This window comes from Hirundo rustica, chromosome 20 (genome assembly GCF_015227805.2).
Source record: "Hirundo rustica isolate bHirRus1 chromosome 20, bHirRus1.pri.v3, whole genome shotgun sequence".
Taxonomy (NCBI): domain Eukaryota; kingdom Metazoa; phylum Chordata; class Aves; order Passeriformes; family Hirundinidae; genus Hirundo; species Hirundo rustica.
The window spans coordinates 8,812,385-8,831,451 of record NC_053469.1 but is presented as its reverse complement, the minus strand read 5'-3'; the positions used below and the strand labels follow the sequence as shown (position 1 = coordinate 8,831,451).

General features: G+C 48.9%; 1 protein-coding gene across 11 annotated transcripts in view; it reads left to right on the top strand.

Annotated features, from left to right (window-relative positions):
- Window positions 1-19,067, top strand: part of CACNA1B (calcium voltage-gated channel subunit alpha1 B) — a 291,532-nt gene that overhangs the window by 248,788 nt on the left and 23,677 nt on the right. For all 11 annotated transcript variants that reach the window (XM_058423110.1, XM_058423105.1, XM_058423109.1 and 8 more), the window contains 6 exons: window positions 1,786-1,902; window positions 4,466-4,531; window positions 5,133-5,224; window positions 6,786-6,936; window positions 9,732-9,859; window positions 16,636-16,732. In XM_058423110.1, coding sequence (XP_058279093.1) covers window positions 1,786-1,902; window positions 4,466-4,531; window positions 5,133-5,224; window positions 6,786-6,936; window positions 9,732-9,859; window positions 16,636-16,732 — 651 coding nt within the window. The remainder of the gene's footprint in view (window positions 1-1,785; window positions 1,903-4,465; window positions 4,532-5,132; window positions 5,225-6,785; window positions 6,937-9,731; window positions 9,860-16,635; window positions 16,733-19,067) is intronic.

Genomic DNA, 19,067 nt, shown 5'->3' with positions numbered 1-19,067 from the left:
TTGCTCTGAAGCTAAAATCAGGCTCTCAGGCCTAAGTGCTGCCAGCATTACCCACGAGGGCTGATCCAGTTCCTGCTGCGGGGAGATTTTCCCGATTAAAAGGGCTTATGGTTAAACCCCTGCCCTGCCCTGGCACCGCTCACAGTGGGACCAGGGGAAGAAGAACCCCATTAGTGCTGGTCCCCGTTACCCAGCCGGGTTCCGGCTCTGCCCCAGCGGCCTTACCCGGCCCTGCCCTGCTCAGGTGAGTGCAGCTGGACTGTTGTGAAGGGAAGGTAAGCGCTGTGAAAACCAACCTGGAGCTGATGCTGGGACAAACTGGACATTTTCAGTGCCTGTTTTACTGCCCAACCCAGGGGAATCCTCGCTCGTGCTTTGCCTGCCAGAGGTGGCTTCTGTTGCTGGCTTGAATGAGCTCAGTGTTGTCTGCTCCTTCATTGAACATTCCTGTGCTTTTCTCTTTTCTCTTTATTTGAAGACTTGAGTCTGATTTTGGGTCTGTGCCTAACTCTGAGCTGCTTGTGTTTTTAACCTGAGAGAAACCGAGTGCATGCCTGAGACTGAGTTCTGGAATTCTTTGATGGGATTGGTGGAATGCAATGCTAATGGCCCCAAAACTGAGCTGGCATTGAAAGAATCCATAGATCCAACAAGCCCCCCAATTTCAGCATGAGCTCTGTAGCCAAATGAGCAACAAATGTGGGTCAGTTCAATGTGACTTCTGGTAAAACAATAATCCAAGGGAAATACAATTTTTGCTCATCTTTACCAAGCAGAGCTCCTTATGATTATATTTACTGCTTCACTGCTCAATAGTTTAAAGTGGGATGTTTTCTCTCTTTAGCTCACTCAGTCAAATAAGTGGCTGTGATCAGAGATCCACAAAAAAGCGAATTATGGAAAGGGGGAATATTTTTTCATCTCCTTAAAATAGGAGGGCAAGAGGGATCTGGCTTTTGCATGTTTTGTTTTGGAAAGAACCCTCTCTAGATTAGCTCATTGGGGCACGAATCCTCTTTTCCCCGAAGGAAAGAAAAAAAAAATGAGGTGAAGGGTGGGGAAAATCCTAGAAAACAAACAAAAATCAGAACCTGCCTCCAGCAGTTCTTTGATCCACTTGTGCAGACACATTTAATGAGAATTTGGAAAACCAGCAGGTTCCTAAGGCATCCTCCTGCTGGTGAAAGCTCAACCTCCCCAATTGACTCGCTGCCCTTGATCCATCTTCCAAACAATCTTGTGGTGCCGTTTCTCCTTGGCAAACCTGTCCAGTTACACGTAGAGACATTGAAAACCTCCAGGTTGGAAAACATCCTCATTCTCCCAGGGATGTTTGAATCTTCACTGGACAATGCCTTTCTTTGTCCCTTGCGAGTGTCTTGGCTTAAGTTCAATTCCCTGTCGAAACTGAGCTGACCAAGACTTTCAACAAACCTCATTCCTTTTCAAAATGAAAACCCGGCACCATCCCCCTCTCCCTGAGTCTTGAGGGGGAGAAAATCTGCCTTGCTCAAAGCAAATCAGCCCTCCAAGGACAGCGTGACAGGGCCTTTTCCTTTTTTCTCATTGACCCAGTAGCAGAGGGGAGGGCTCTTGTGGAGAGGGGTTTTCTCATTCTTGCTGCATGTGGAGTGATCTGCACTGACGAATGTTTCTTTTGGAAGGTTTTCTGGTGGCCGATTTGCTGCTTAGATCGTGAAGCTGGTAATTTTAATTTCTTTTTTGCGGGCTGTGGTTTCGGATCGCGGTCGTTTCTGAAGGACACAAAACCTTTACTTTCCGCAGGACAACTTCATCAACCTCAGCTTCCTGCGGCTCTTCCGGGCAGCCAGGCTCATCAAGCTCCTCCGCCAGGGCTACACCATCCGCATCCTGCTCTGGACATTCGTGCAGTCCTTCAAGGTGAGCCTTGGCAATGTGGGAAGAGATCTGGGAAGAGGGTCGTGCTTGGCGCGTATGGAGTGTCTTCCAGTGAGGATCCAAGAGCTTCCCTTGCCTTGGAATGGCCTCTCTGCACCTCCACAGAGGGATTACAGGAGTTCAGAATTCAGGAATTCTCCAGAAAAGAGGACTGGTGAGCACTGCCCAGCCACAGGAATAATAATTCTGCAGGAAATCAAACTGGTTAGCACCAAGAATATTAATTAACAATTTGACTGGTTAGCGTAACAAGGGATATTAATTCTGCTAAAAGTGAACCGGTTCGCATTGACCATTGCTAGGAATATAAATTCTGCTAAAAATGAGCTGGTGAGCACTGCCCAGCCCTAGGAATATTCATTTACTACAGAAAAGAGAACAGGTCAGCACTGTTCCCCTGAAAGCTGCGTTCTGGAGGATGAGGCTGAAGGGCTGCTTGCTCATGCAGACTCCAGCAAGTGCTCAGTGCTCAGGTTGCCCTTGAAACTACCCCAAAATCCCTCTGGCAAAGTCTGGACGCTCAGGAATTTGCATAAAGAAGCCATGGCCTGAATGATGAGCGCCTTGCTCTTCACCTGCAGCGAGTGTAAGGTTAAATTGTCTTCCCCAGGATTTGGGTGTGGTGGGATCTGGCAGAGGTGAATCCCAGCCCTTTGGGCATTGGTAACACAAACTGTGAAGCTGTAGAGCCACAGGCCTGGGTTTGATGACGTGGAGGATTAAAATAATGGGGTTTTGTTGAGGTTTTACTGTGAAGTTGAGGCAGTTGCGTTGCCTGGTTTCCTTTTCGTCTGCCCTTCCTCCCACCAATCCTCAGCACAGTGAATTAGCTGTTTTCTAGCTCTAAACAAAAACCCACATGCCCCAAAGCTGGTTGCTTTTACAGCTCTCAGCTGGTTTGCAGCCCATCTTTCATTGTTCTGTGCTTTAATTCTGGTGCTGGGGCTTGCTCAGGTTCTGCAGGGGAGGAAGGAGGACGCAGAATGTGAAGCCAGGATTTGTGCCAGTGATCCTGGGCTCTGTATTTCTGGGCTGGGAGCTGTGGGTGCACACCCCCGGCCCCTCTGTGGGGTCTGCAGGTGTCACCTTTTCCCAGCCAGGAGAGAGTGGGTGCATCTTGGGAGAAGAGGCTCAGACACAGCCTTTTCCAGCACCATCCCGACCCTTCCCAAAGCGTGTCCAGAGTGTGGCCCTGGAGCGGAGCCAGGACATTCCTGAGCTTCATGAGGAGCTGTTTGTCTGTCTGTCCCCACAGCTCTGAGCTCTCAGGCCGTGCCCCTCGTGCAGGGGAGTCCAGCAGACACCACATCAGCCCTTTTTCCCCAGGTTTCCTCCAGGTTTTGTCCCAGGGGTGCCTCAGGTCCAGCGGTGCCAGCCAGGCCAGGGAGGGATTGTCCCGCTCTGCTCTGGGCTGGGGCAGCCTCACACCCAGTGCTGGGGGAGTTTTGAGCACCTCAATATCAGAAAAAAGATCTAAAGGTGTGAGAGAGTGTCCAGAGGGGGGCACAGGGATGGGGAAGGGTCTGGGGGGGCCCACGAGGAGCAGCTGAGGGCACTGGGATTGTTCAGCTGGAGCAGGCTGAGGGCAGAGCTCCCCGGGGGCTGCAGCTCCTCCCGAGGGGCAGCTCCCAGCTCTGCTCTGGGACAGGGACAGGAGCCAGGGAAGGGCTGGAGCTGGGCCAGGGCAGGCTCAGGCTGCAGAGCAGGGAAAGGTTCTTCCCCCAGAGGGTGCTGGGCACTGCCCAGGCTCCCCAGGGAATGGGCACAGCCCCGAGGCTGCCAGAGCTCCAGGAGCCTTTGGACAGCGCTCCAGGGATGCCCAGGGTGGGGTTGGTGGGTGTCTGTGCAGGGACAGGAGTGGCACTCGGTGATCCTTAGGTGTCTTTTCCAACTCAGGATATTCCATGACTCTGCAGTTCCTGCTGGGCTCCCTTGGCCTGCAGAACTCCTGCCCCAGGCACCACAGGGGCTGGCTGAGGACAAGACTTCTCAGTTTTTGAGCTATTACTAATTAAGAGGCATTAATTACCCATTCATTTAGCCCAAGTGGAAAATAGCTGTCACTCTCAGCCTGGGTGACATAATTACATTGCAGCCTTCACTGATTCCTTGCTAAAACTCAGGATCTTTTTGTCCTCCTGGGATCCCAGACTGGACCCGTTTCAGAGCAGGAGCTCATTTCTGGGATGGAGATTTTTTTTTTCCCCTCAGACTGAATTTACAGCAAGGTCATTAACAATTAATGTTCACACAATTATGCACACAAAGTGCCAGTGCCTGCTCCAGTGTTCGCTGCCGAGCCTCAGATTGTGTTTTCCCTGCTTGCTGCTTCCCAGGATACAGAGAGAGCCCCCGGGAAGCCCTGGCTGTTGTGTGATCAGTGAATACCTGGCTCCAGGGGGTTGTGTCCTGAAGGCTGCCGGAATTCTTCATATCCTCTTCCCAGTTCCTACACCTGAAGGACAAACGCCACAAAACTCAGTCCTGCCAGGGAATTCAGTGTTTGCATTTGCTGTCTTTAATGCCACTTTTTCCTTTCCCACAGGCCTTGCCTTATGTGTGTCTCCTCATTGCAATGCTCTTCTTCATCTATGCCATTATTGGCATGCAGGTAAAATATTTCATTGCTTCATTCTGGCCACAGGCAGCCTGGCTTTGTTCAGGGTGCAGATGGTTGTTGCCTCCACAGCAGGAGCAGCACTGATTTGGGATGAGGCAAAAGCTCTTCTTGTCTGGTGTCAGGTAAATTAGAAATGAAAAAAAAAAAAGGCCTCATTTTCCACTTTAATTCTCAGCTTTTATGCTGAAGTGTCCCCGGTGAGCTGGACAAACAGCTCAGCTATGGGCATGAGCCTGGATCACATTTCACTGGATATGCGTGAATCCCACGGGAAAAGACATCCCTTTCCCTGGCTGTGGACACATCAGGAGGCTGAGAGGAGGGAGCAGCCCAGGCACTGCACCTTCCTGGGAAGGAATAATAAACTTTTCTTGGCCTGGGATGGAGCTGAACTGCTGGAATGGACCTGTGTGAATACAAAGCACATTAATCTTGTGTCTGATCTCCAGAACACATTTTTATCTCCCGTTTCAGCACGGAAATTATTCCAGCTTTTGAAAGCCCTTAAACGAGGACAAATTCTTTCCCTGCCTTGTTTTCCGACTCCACTCGATGTGCCTGGCTGAATCCCTTCTGGTTTTTTCCCTGGCAGGTATTTGGGAACATTGCCTTAGATGATGAAACCTCCATCAATCGGCACAACAACTTCCGGACTTTCCTCCAAGCCCTGATGCTCCTGTTCAGGTAAGGAGAGGATAAAACACCCTCTGGATTGTGTGTGACCAGCAAAAACATCTTTGTGCAGGTGCCAGTAGAGCTGCTCAGACTTGGACATCCTTTAAAGTAGGTATTCCTGTAAATTATCCATTCCTGCTTCCTCGTCCTCGGCAGATGGGGTTCAGCCCCTCCACAAAGTGTCACCTAGAGCTGAGACACCCCACGGCAACTCAGGCAGAAGCTTAATATAAATCACAACCCCACTGGTTTAAATGATTGATGGGCTTCCTGTCTTGAAACTTGGCTAATTTTCCCTTTTTTAGTTGCTTTAATTGGCCATTTTTGCATAACCAGAAGTCAGCAGCTCCGACACCAACCCTACCTCTGCTTCAGAATTCAAGTGTTTCCCTCTGGGTTCATCCTGCCTGGAAATGAAGCATTTTCAAGTGAAAAACCAATCAATTAAGTAACAGATTTTCATTTTACGACCTGGCAAAACAGGCCCTGCTCCAGCTCGGGGCAGTGTGGGGGAGATGTTCCTCATCCCACTGTGGAGACCCCCCAGTGAACGCCAGTCCCTTCCAGCCCTGCTCCAGGGATTCTCTGCTGCTTGGAACTGTATTCCTTGCCTGGGACTTTCTGTGAAGCCGGACAGAAATGGAATTAGCCCTCACTGGACTCAGAACTCTGAATTTTAATAGATTTGGGTCATTATTCAGCCTCATTGCCCCTAACCAGCCCCAGAGCAGTGTGAGTGAGGAGCAGGGGCAGCAGGATTGGGATGGGAGTTGGTTTCTGCACAATTCCCCACAAAGGGAATGGGCCTTCAGCACCCAGGCACCAGTGGGGGAATCTGCTGTAACTCGGAGTAGCCTGGAAGTTATTCCAGGTTAGATGGAGCACTGAGTTTTCCCGAAGAGCAGGACTGAGGTTTGTGTGCTGTCTGTGGGAATACAAGGCAAATGAACATTGAGGGAAGCAGGAATTCAGAGTCAGTGCGTGTGGAGAATCCCTGACATCCAAACCAAGGGTGCACTTTGCAGGGACTGCTTTATTTTGAGAACAAACTCTCTGGGACCCCAAAGATTTTCCTTTTGGCTCTTTCCTGTCAATAGTAGAAGTTGGTGAGGGAGGAGGGGATTGGTGAAGGACACCCAGGAGACTGTGATAAAAAAGAGACCCAAGTCCAGCCAGCCCATGCTGGAATTTATCTGCCTGATACAGGAAATAAGAGATTCCAGTGGAGAAGCCTGGTTTCATTTCCCATCCTAGGTTCAAAAGGCACCAATCTAAACTCTGTTCACTCAGATCTGTACTGTTTAAATCAATCTGGTTTTATTCTGCACAGAAGCAATAAAGCTTTCAGCCTACCTGAGCCTGTCTGGTTTCTTTTAGCCCCCTGTGACAGAGGGAACTGTTCTTTCTCCTTTCTTTTTCATGAGTAGTTCCAACTCCCAGTGCAAATACAGTCTCCACTCCTGGACACAACCTTCCACCTAATTAATTTGGTTAATTGGGTGCAGTCTCATTGCAGGGTGGCTGTCATGGGGAGGGGTGGATAAACTCAGCCTCTGCTCTGGTGTTGCAGGAGCGCTACGGGGGAAGCCTGGCACGAGATCATGTTGTCCTGCTTGAGCAACAGAGCCTGTGACCCCCTCTCTGGCCTCACCAAAAAGGAGTGTGGCAGTGATTTTGCCTATTTCTACTTCGTGTCGTTCATTTTCCTCTGCTCCTTCCTGGTAAGTCAGTCCTGACCCCCCAGAGTGGTCAAACCCCTCCCTCCCCACGCCTGTGCCTCCTCCTCACCCCCAGTTATAATTCAGACGCCACCACGCCAGCTTTGCTAAACCCCATTTATCATCCTGCCGATAAAATCCCCAAAGAGATCATTTAGTCATTAAAGGCAGAGGGTTTATCTTTCTTCTCACAGGGGGTTCTAATATTTGGAATTAAGCGTTAATCGGGTTTGTCTTGATTTATACCATCCCTTTGAAGAAGGGCACTGGGGAGGGCAGCGGGACAATGTCCAAGTTCAGCAGCGTTTCCTGGGAGCATCACACTCATCTCACAGAATACCAGGATCTGCTGAGGTGGAAGCAGCCCATGAGGATCATCTGTTTGACAAACAAATGCAAAAATCACTTTTTTTTTTTTTTTTTTTTCCTGCTATAAAAGCTTTAGACATGAAAACACTCGGAGCTGCTGGGCTTGGTTTGTCCCTGTGGCTGTTGTGGGGCTGAGCTCTATGAGGTGCTGATGCCTTTTGGGGCTCCCTGAAAACAGAGGCCAGACAAGATTAAGATAATAAAAAGCAGGTATATTTACTGAAGGGCCTCCAGGTGCATTTAGGGCAGATGAAGCCCCCCAGAAATGGACCACAGGTTTGCACACTTTTGTAAGTTTGGTCCATTTGCAGATTGGGGGTTCATCTCCCAATTACAGCTTCAGGTAATGAAGTCATTTACCCCCAGTTTGCTCCCCCAACTCACTTTTGTTTCCATCTCTCAGGGCCTGAGGCAATGAGGCGTCCTTGATCCCCAGCCTGGAGAGGAATTGTTGTGTGTGACCAAAATGGGAGAGCAGCAGCTCCCACTGTGTGTGGGGTTTGGAGTTCTACACTAAAGAACTGCAGGATTACAAATAGATGAAAAATATCAAAGCTAAAATCATCAGTGATCAGTGCCAGTGCTCTCCTGAGCATTCACAACCTCCTCCCTGCTCCTTGGGTCACCTCCCAGCCCTGCTGGGACAGAGCAATGCAAAGGCAGGGACAGGGACCCGGTCAAAGCTCAGGCAGGATGGGCTGAGAGCTCTGCGATGTTCCAAACGCAGCGCACGGAGCCTTCGCTCCGTTCCAGGGGTTTGCTATAAAATCCCACATTTGGTGCTCTGTGCAGCCAATCCCTGCTGTCCTCAGAACCCCTCCAGCAGGAAAAGGAGCTCCATGTGGAAGTTGGGGGTTGGATATGGACACACCAACTTCAACCCCCCGCTCACCAAGATCCTTTGTGTGGCTGCTGTTGTTCTTCTAACTACTTGTGGATTATTTCTTGCACCCATATTAAAAAACCTGCAGCCCTGAAAGCTTATCCAAAGTCAATGCTCCGTTTATTGATTCCTTCAGCATTCTGGGCTTTAAACCCAAATTTTTCTCTTGTACAAATTTCTAACCCAACATCAGCCGTTCTCTTCTGAAGCTTATTAAAAAAAAATTAAAAAAAATTAACCCAAACAAAAGAAAACAAAAGCCTCCAAAACCCATAAAAAACCCCAAAAAGAAACAAAAGAAGAACAACCAACACATCCTCCCCAGAGTCCCTGGGTTTGTCAGTTGTCCCACTCAAGAAGTGCCAGCAGAACTGGAGGCTGGAGCAGCTCTGTGCAAATCCTGCTCTGTGTGAGCTTTGTCCCCAGCAATCCCAGAAAATCCTGGGAAATGGGACCAGGAGAGGGGAGAGCCCTTCAAGGAGCAAAAACCCAAAACCAGACAAAGCCACACAGCTGAACTGCTACAGGACAGGACTGCAACTGATTTTTAAAAATACATTTAGCACTTCATTGCTTCCCCATGAGCAATTAAAGCTTTGCAGAGCCCCAGCCTTGTCAGGAGGGCACATTTTTATGGTTCGTTCGACATCACCCCGTAGATCGAGGGGGTTTGGATCATATATTTGGGTTTAAATGGTTTTTCTGGCTCTTTGTGGATGTGCTGCTTGACAGAATTTTCCTCCTGTCATTTGCTGGAGAAAAATATAAATTGAAATTTAGGCTGAGAAATATCAAATGGAAGTTAAGGATAAACAGGAGAGAGAAAAATAGAAATTGAAATGTATATTAAAACAATAGAAATTGAAAGTTTGAGATCCTGGGGCTTTACCCAGCATCCTGGACACCCTGCTGTCCTCCTGCTCTCCAGTCTGCACATTCATCTTTTCCCATGGAAATCCTCGTGACTTTTCTGTTGCCTTTAATAACAGGAGAATTTTATGTGCCAGAGGCGTTTCCAGGCTCTTGCTGGTGGCTGTTAGGGACAGGAGCCTTTTCTGCGTCCTGCCCTCATCTTCCTGGGGACCTTTGAGGGCTGGAATTGTTATGAGTCTATAATAGCACATTCTGGCTGGAGAATGGGATTTCCTGTTCTCGTATTGGTGTGCCTTGATCTGGAAGTGCTGGAACAGTTTCCATATTCTGGTTGGGGGAGAAGGGAAGGGAGAGGGGCTGATCCAGCTGGGATCCGGGCTGGATCATCCTGGAGGCAGCACCAATGACGGGGATGTGGAAAAATGCCGTCCCCTCCAGCGGGCAGGAGAGGAGGAGGCAGCAGTGGCATTCCCAGGGATCCAGGGCTCTGTTCAGAGAGTTTCCTCCTGGCGTGAGGCTGCTCCGTGTAGAAACATCCAGTTATGGGAATCACATGTGCTTCTCTTCCAGGTTTTAATTTTTAAAATTCCCATTCCCCTTCCTCTTTACCCTCCCTTCTTCTTCCCATTTCCCTTCCCTTCTCCTTTCCCCCTTTCCCTCTCCCTCCCCGCAGATGCTGAACCTGTTTGTGGCTGTGATCATGGACAATTTCGAGTACCTGACCCGGGACTCCTCCATCCTCGGGCCGCATCACCTGGACGAGTTTGTCCGGGTGTGGGCTGAGTACGACCCCGCAGCCTGGTACGTGCTGGGACACCGGGGACACGGGGCAGGGACAGGGGGGACACCGGGCAGTGTGGTCGGGACACGCAAAGCAATCACACGGAGACGACAGATTTTCACAGGGCAGAGGGTTCCTCCGAGCGAGCTCAAGTCTGAGCCAAGCCCAGAGCCCCTCTGCCTGTTTATTTCTTACTTTTTATACATTTGTGGGTCTGGCTGTGGATTGGCTTCTGGAGTTTTCACCCCTCAGCCTCAGTGGCCAAACCAGCTGTCAGTTACAATTGTTTTTAGGTTAGAAACATGCAAACAAAGGACAGAGAATGAAAAACAAAGGATTTGTTTATGTTACATTTGTGAGAAAAAAGTAGAAACTGCTCCTAATATTGTACAGTAGCTAAAAAGTCTGACTCCATTTTATGAACAATCAAAAGGCTTTAAAAAACTCAGAAAAACGAGGGTGACAGGGCAGGGACACCGGGGACACCGGTTTAGGGACACCGGGGACACGGGGCAGGGACATAGGGGACACTGCAGCTGCAGTGCTGCACCTGGGCACGCTCAGAGCCCGTTCTACCGGGAACAGCTCCAGGATTTGAGTGGTTAAATCAGTTTAATGTTGGCGTTAAATGCTGCAATTCCCTGAGCGCTGGAGAGGAACAAACCTGGTGTCACCGCAAGGGCGTTTCCTTCACGCACACCCGACCCAGCAACCCCTGGAAGCAAAGCACGGCCAAAAATTACCAGATTAACAGCCTCGGTTCCACTGAGCCTGGCTAAATGGCCATGGAGAAAGCGATTTAGCACTTCCAAAAGGAGCTTTTGGTTCCCGAATCCCATTCAGAGATGAAAATCCCAAACCTCTGGCAGCACTTGAGGGAGTGGGAGAGGCTCACACCTCATTTGTGCAGCTTTTTTCTAATTGAGATCCACCTTGGTGGTTTCCCAGATGCCTGAGTCAGGTCCTGCAGGCTCTGCTTCCAGCATCCCACCCGCTCCCACAGGGAATGATGTGATGCTCCTCAACGTTAGGGTGGTTTCCTGAAAAGACGGGATTTTCTCAAACAGCCTTCCCTCATTAAACACAACATTTTTATCCTGGAAGCCTCCTTGTAATGACATCAAACACTGGGTGGGAATTTTGGCCTTTTTCAGTAATATTTAGTTGCAGTTGAGGTTGTAAGATGTGCAAAATGATCAGGATAAAATGAAACTTGGAAGTGTTTAATTCTTATATTATATTTAATTCTCTGCTAAAATATTCCTGATTTATGGATGGGTTAAAGGAGGGGATGGCCTTCACACACTGGACAATGAGATGTTTATTTTAGGGCTTTGATTATTAATTTTAGTTCTTCCAAGACACAGGGAGACCTGCACACTGGGCTTAGGCAGTGGAGCAGCAGCACAGACCCCAAAACAAGGAATTTTTTTAAACTGAGGGAATGGCCAATGACCACTTCTGGAGCAGGACTGATTTAATAAATTGCTTTTCTGCATTGCTGCACCGCAGCCCTGGTGACGGGGTTGTTCTCATTTCCGGATGCTCTGTCCCGGGTTCCAATAATTCCCTCAATGTTCTATTCTGGAATTTGCCTGTTGGGAGACTCTTTGTTAATTTAAAGCTCTCCTAATTTTGGATCCCTTTTTCCTCCCCGTGAGTTCCCATGTCATGAACCTCCTCTGGATTTGTGATGCCTCCAGCTCCTCCAATCTTTTCTTTTCTTGTTTCTCTTCAGCAGAGACAGAGGCAGGGAGGGTTTGGATAATCAACATCTCAAACTCCCTGCCAGGATGCAATTAAACTGCTTTAAAATCTCACTTAAAATGATTTAGCCCAACTTTAAATGGAAATTTGTTCCAAAACCCTGCCTTTCTCTGAACTGTGGGGGATTTTAACTGCTCCAAGCCACCCCTACTACCAACCTGAATATTTACTCCACACTTACTACCAGCTTGTAATCTCCAGGCAGATTTTTATCCCCACGAGCTCTGTGACACAGCAAAATCTTTGTGGGGATTTAGCAGGCATAAATAGCTTTTCCTTTTCCCTTTTCTCCAATCCAATCCTGTCTCTTCCCACTAGAAAATCTCAATGAGGCTGAAAACTCAGGAGTGCCTGGTTGCTCCGTAGAAAAACAGCCTTGGCTCTACATCTGTGGGTGGAGGAACACACCTGCAAGGGAAAAAATTGGCACAATGGGGATTTTTAATGTTCATATTCTGGAACTTTCCACCCAGACGAGGCACCAGCATGGAGTTTACAGGAAGATTTCTCGCTCTGTTAACTCTGAGTCACCCAGGGGCCAAAACCTTTCCACTCCCAGAGCTGCTAATGCAGAAAATGTCAGACAGAAAGATACTAATTCTGGTTTTGTTTCGATTTTGGTTTTTTTTCCTCTTCTCTAACCCTGTTCCCTTTCCACTCTGGTGGGAAGTTATTGAGTGTGAACAGTTCCACTGAAATCACGTTTTCAGAAGTGGGACTAAAATCTTTCACACTTGAAGCCAGAACTGGTCTTTCAATAATTTTGATTTAAGACCTTTCTGATCTTAGAGGTCTTTTTCAACCCAACTGATTTTATGATTTGATTATTCCATGATTTGAGCTGAACGTGGTCACTCACTGATCACCTCTCCCAAGGTCTCTTCCTTGATTATCCCAAGGCAAAGGGAATTAAAGTTTTTATCCACTTCCCTTAGCTTGAGACCCTCAATGAAAGGTGTTCCACAATTGTTATATTTTTATTATATAGATAATATTTTAAACACAACTTAATGTGTATTTTACCCCTATTTCTGATTTTACCTTTGGTTTTTTTTACAAAATCCAACTCCCTGGGAGCTTTCCTGGGGAAAAACATTGAAAAGGAAGAAAAGAGGCAGTTAGGAGCTGTTATTCCAGCTGTGCCACACTCCCTAAGGGGGAGTATGGGAAAACTGCTGGATTTAGGGGTGGCAAAAGCCTTGAGCTCACAATAAAAGAGAGGGACTGAGAGAAATGGGGAGCACAGGGTGGCTTGGCGGGAGTTAATTATGAAAGGAGTGAAAACAGGATTTAAGGATGAGCTGGGAAAGAAAAGATAATTGGATTTCTAGGAGGTTTTATTTGTTCAATGCACAGAAAGTGAGTTCTTTATCTGTTTTACTCCTCTCCCAGCCCACGGAGATACTGGGAACATCGCTCTGGCCATCCCACTGCCATCAGCTGTCCCCCAAAACACTCAGGAGGAGCTGCAAGTGCTTCCAAGGGAGCTCTCGGCTCTCTGGGATAACGGGATGCTGAGGAAAATCAGATTTAAATGAAAGGTTGTGGCTGGAATTCCATCCCTGGAAGTGTCCAAGGCCAGGCTGGAGGTGCTTGGAGCACCGTGGGATAGTGGAAGGTGTCCCTGCTGTGGTAGGGGTGGGATGGGATGGACTTTAAGGTCCTTCCACCCCAAACCATTCTGGAATTCTCTGACCCTGCAGAAGGATCCCTGTTGGTCCTAATTTTGTGCCATGATCTCCCAATGCAAAGCATCCGTTGGTTTTCCAGCCTTCCATGGACTCTTGGAGAGCCCAGGGAAGTGTCCAGCCGTGTTTTCCACACCCTGATTTTCCAGAATCCTTCTAGGATTGTAAGGAAAGTCTAAACTTGGTGCCTCAGTTAAACCAAACCCTTTTTAGACCCACGATTAGGCCTGGAGCCACGACTGGCACGGTTCCATTTGCTCTCAAATTCATAGTTTGGACTTGATTGGGGAAGGCTCTGAATAGACCTTAATTCATCACATCCCAAAAAGCAGCAACATTTGAAGGAGTTCTCCCGAAATATTCCAGCCTTCTTTTACAGAATGCACCAAAATAAATACAGGGAGGCCAAAGCATCCCAGTTTTCTTCAGAGGAAATTTGGAAGTTCGGCTCTTTTGGCCTAGGAATTACACAAAAAAAAAGATTGAGAAATATAATCCTGGCATTTAATTAGCTGGAATTCTTGTTGGGAGCTAATGATAGTGACCATAAAGCTTCCAGGAGGGCTCTGATTTCTCCTTCTGGTATTGAAAGCTGGGTTTTCCCAGTGCCAATGCCCAACACAGCTCTGGAGGTGCCACGTTCTGCTCTCCTGGCAAATTCCTCATTGCCCAGGAACGGCCTTGCTGGGGTTATGTGGGAGGTGACAGCGGCAGGGAAAGGTTCCCAAGGCTTTGAAGCAGCTCATTTGAATCCTGGGAATAATCCACTGAAGAGCTGTAATAAAATCCCAGGAATAATCCAGTAAAGTAAATCCTCTCCATGGCCTGCAGGCTCCGGGTGCTGGGCAGCAGAGTCTGGAGGTTGATGCTCAGGCACAGGGATTTAAAACATGAGTGGGAAAGGAAACCAAACGTTTGGGAAGCCTTGCACATGGCACTGAAGGCTTCCCAGGGGGAAATCCAAGGATCTAAAGTTGTGTGAGCAGTTGGAAGTTCTCTCTGTGTGTTAAAGTGGCTCCTTCCTTCCCAGACTAACCTTTCTTTTCAGCGTGTTTTGCCCTTCCAGCTTGTCCTGTTTGCCTTGGGAAAAGCTGATTTTTCCCTGTTTGCCTTGGGAAAAGCTGATTCCTGTTGGATTTTGCTGTCATAACCTCTGGTGTTTCCTTTCCAGTTGCCGCATTCATTATAAGGATATGTACAATTTGTTACGTGTAATTGCTCCACCCCTGGGCTTAGGAAAGAAGTGCCCTCATAGGGTGGCCTACAAGGTTTGGAATTTCAGAGATCCCTCCAGCATCTCTAGGCCTGGTTCTGTTTCTTTTTATCCCCTCTTCCCTCCCCCCGAGTGCAAATGCAACCAGTGGAGAAAAGAAACTGTAACGTGACCAAGCCCTTGCCTGAAAAAAGGAATGATTGACTGACTGCCTCCTTCTTCCTCCATGCATCCCTTCCCTGTCTCCTCCCACCCCCGGCTGGCTGAGGACAGGCAGTTTTATGGCACAGGGAACCCTCCAGCTTCCAACCTGCCGGCTCCAGGCGGGAAGTGCTGGGGAAAAGCAGCCCAGCACTTCAATATAACCCGGAGAGACACGGCATCCCAAGGTTTCCGGGGAGCAGCAAGTTTGGTTTGGCTTTGCAGCGTTGTTGAGTGACCAACTTTGGCACCGTGAGAAGCTCATCCCTCACCTCTGCCCAGATCCAATGGTTTTCCAGCTCAGGAAAGGGCAGAGATGACCTGGGGGTTAAATGATGTCTCTGAGTTGTGGTGGGCACCCAGGGAAAGCTCCTGCTCATGGCACAGGGAGAGTTCTCTGTGCTTGAGAGCCCAGGTGGGGATTTGGGACAGATCCTGCTGAGAAATCAGCACGGGATGGGCTTCAGGGGGACCCAGTTCCAGGCAGGGAATTTCCTGGAAAACAGAGGATGAAGGAGAAGGCTGGAAGCAGCCAGCCTGGAGCTGCCTTTCCTTCTCCACTCCAGCCCTGGCATTTCCCACACCTGACTGAGGATTCAGAGCTTAGAAGCTCTGCAGAGGCAGAGGAGACCCCACAGCCCAGGAGCAGGAAGGAACCAGGGTGAACATTGGCTGCAGTCCCCATCTGTGTCTCAGCAGCCTCGAAATCAGCTCTGGGCTGGGAAAGCTGGGTGGGAATTTCTCTGCAGCGCTTACCAGGGACAGGAATAGATGTTTTGGGCTGGGTGAGTTCTCTCCTTCTCCTCCATCAAAGCTTTACACAGGAACTGAGATCTCTGTCAGGGTATCGGGCTGGTGGGAAGGTTCCTGCTCACAAAAGGGGCTTGGGTTTTCCCAGCTTGTATAGAGATGATGACATTATCCTGCTTTTCCGGGGGTTAAGCTTTAATTAATAACATCCCTGGGTCTCCTCAGATGCCAGGCAGCAGAGATTTGCACACTGTGTAAGCAGGCAGCTCGTTGGGAAAACAAAAAGGGATTGTCACGGTTCTGCTCCCAGTACCAACAGGCACATGAAGGTGAAGTGGGATTTTCTTGCTGTTTTGCTCCCTTTGTTTTTCAGGCCAGGATTTATCCAGCACAGTGTGCTGAAGGCAGATGCCCTCAGCAACAGGCTGCTCTGAGGGACTTTTCCCAAATCCCAGCTGAGGTGGCCTGGTGAAAAACAAGCCTCACCAAAAGCGAGGGAGGAACAGGTCCCCTTCCCACCTCATGCCAGGGCCGGGCTCTGCTTTTGCTGGAGCAGGAATCTGCAGAATCCCAGCCTCAGCCGGGAGTGGGAGCAGTCCCAGTGCGTCCCTCACAAACCCCCACGACTGGCTTCTCCCTTGTCCCATCACCCAAACCCAAAGTGCTGCTCCCCGGAAGGAAAGCCAGGCTGTGTTCCCCCATAACTCTGCCTCCCAGCCCTCCCTGGCATGGTGACCCGACTTGGGGGGCGATGGGGGAACCCTCATCCCCCACCCCGCCAAGAGCCAGCCAAACCCAGCCCTGCCGCCCCTGCTCCCTGGGGACATCGAGCATTCCCCAGGGGACATCGAGCATTCCCCAGGGGACATCAGTCATTCCCCAGGGCCACGGCCACCCCTGCAGGAGGAGGAGACGTTGGGCGTCGAAACGCAGCAAGGGAAGCGGAGCCACCTTTCTCCTGCCCCACCTCCCGAGTTTGGTTTTGTTTCCCGGAGAAATCTGATTAACCAGATCTCTTGTTTTCTTGTCTGCTTTCCCTTCTCTCTCCCTCTCTCTCTCGCCCTTTTCATTTGCTCCATTGTGTTGCCTCTTCCCCCACCCCTTCCCCATCATCCCCGCCTCAATCCGGGTGGATTTCTGTGTCCTGGTGCTTTTGCCTCCGTCCCTGCGGTCCCAGCGGGCGCATCAGTTACACAGACATGTATGAGATGCTGAGACACATGTCCCCACCTCTAGGCCTTGGGAAGAAATGCCCAGCTCGTGTTGCCTATAAGGTAGAAACCCTCCCCAGGAGCTCCTGCCCAACCACCAGCTTTTTGTGCCGTGGCTGAACTGGGGTTTCTGTGGCATTGGTGTTGTTCTTCTGGACGTTTCTGGTGCTTTCTCTGCTTTCCAAGCAAGATTTTAGATTTTTTTTTTTTGATTTTTTTTTTCTTTTTAATTTTATATACATATATAATTTTTGGGGGGTAACTTTTTCCTGGTCTTTGAAACTCTGGCACATCAGTTTGTCTTTCTAAGTACGTCTCTGCTCTCTCTGTCAGTGTTTCTCTCTCTTTTCTCTCATTCTGCTTCCATTTAGGTTAATTTGGGGAGGGACCGTGCTAATGAGCAAATTGCCCCCCATTATATCCCCATTTTTCTTCCTGGGGCTCTTTGTCTCACTAACCCTTCAGTAGAATGTTGGTTTTTTCCTCCTCTTAATTAGATTGGAGTAATTAGAGTAGGCAGTACTGTAGGAGTGAGCAAGCAATTAAACAGAGACAATGCCAGAAGGGCTCCTTAAACACCCTCGTGGAAGAAACGACTTTAACAAAAAACATTTAGGACAGGGAGATGGAGAAATCACTCCAGCTTATTGTTGATTTGGCAAAACTTTTTCACTGAGCCACCAGGATGAATTTTCTCCCAAAGGCTGCTGCCTGGGTGGAAATTCAGATGGAAATGGAGCAGACCCAGTTAAGGCCAGGCTGCCCTCCCAGAAACTCTCAGGGTGCTTGGAAACTTCCATTTCCAGGGTGATTCCTCAGAATTTTCACCGCTGAACCTCACGGTTTAGATGGAGAGGTTGCTCAGGACCATTTATCCCTGGTGTGGTTGAGAATCCATCAAGCCCAACAGGATTTTTTGGTTGTCGGTGTCACTCCAGCCACCCCCAAACCCCAAAACTCACTCCAATGGATCCACATCACAACAGCCCCTCCTGTACTGAGGGACTTTCCACTGAGACCAAATAAACCCAAGATTTTTGTGAAGAGGCTCAAGCTAGACCCAAACCTGGGTCTGATTCATTCAGGGCACGTAGCAGCAAGAAGAAGTTCGGATGAATCTTCCTACAAGATCCTCAGCGTGCCAGGATTTAAAATAAAAGGAAAGTGAAACATAACCTTAAATCTCTCCAGTTAGGTGGCTTTGCTTTGAATTTGATTTGTTTCTGGCCACCATAACTGAGCTTGAGGAACCCAACTAGATCGAAATTCCAGGTCTCAGCTATTTTAGACACCAATTATCCACAAAAATCCAAGGATTTGCCACCTGTGAGTTTCCATTGGTTTAGGAGAGCTGTGTCCTGCTGAAAGGTGTTTGCAGGCCGGCAACCAGATCTGCTCTGGGGCTGTACCAGAAGGATAAGACTATTTTCCCCCCCCTAACTCTTTTAGAATTCAAAAAGGAAGAAAACAAAAGGGATAAAGGAATCATATGTGAAAATAGACCTTTTAAAGAAGATTTTGGGCTGGTTTTCATAGCAGCCTTTGTGCCCACAGGCATTTCTTCTGCCTGGCTTTTCCCTGAGAATTTCCTGGTATCTCCTTTAATTTGTCTGTCCCTACAGTCAAACTCACAGAGCCTGGGTACATAGGAATGGCTTCTTTTTATAACCCAGACTCCTGATTTTTTAAAGATGTCGTTAATTTTCCCCCATCCCCAGAGGAACCTCTGGATTGTGTCTGTGTGTCACAAGCACAGGCAGAGATGGGTTCACACAGCTCCAGTCTAGGTAAAACTCAGATTTCTCTGAGTTTGGAGATGATCACATTCATGTTCCCCCTTATCAAAGAGCCCTGGACTACAAAATATGGATTTAAGACAAGATCAGGATTTCCCCCATGGATTAAAGCTGCACTTTGGGCTGATCTCCCACCCAGTTACTGCTGATAAAATTAACCCCTCATGGGTTAGGACTGGTTTTTGCTCCTTCCCTCCTCCACTTCTCCTGCTGCACATCCATGGATTGGTGCTGGGCATCTTCCCCCATGACTCTGGTGGGGTGTGGGATGTCCCACCCTGCTCCTGCCAGGTGTCCCCCAGCGGTGTCACCCATATGACACCCACTCCCAAGGGGACGAGGACACTGAAGTCCCCCCGGGCACTGAGCCCTCCCCAGAGCCTGGAGAGGGACATTGGCCCCTGCTCCTGCAGGTGGGGCTCACTCAGTGCCAACAGCAGCCAGGGCTTGGTCTCTGCCCTGTTTTCACCCTCTCTGATTTTTGAAACCCCTGATGGTTCTGTCCAGCAAAAGCTCTTCTGCCCCACATATCCCCCCTTTTTCTTTCCATGTCTACTTTCCCCAGTCCTCCTCAGAGGTTCTGTGTGTTTTCCCCACGTCTT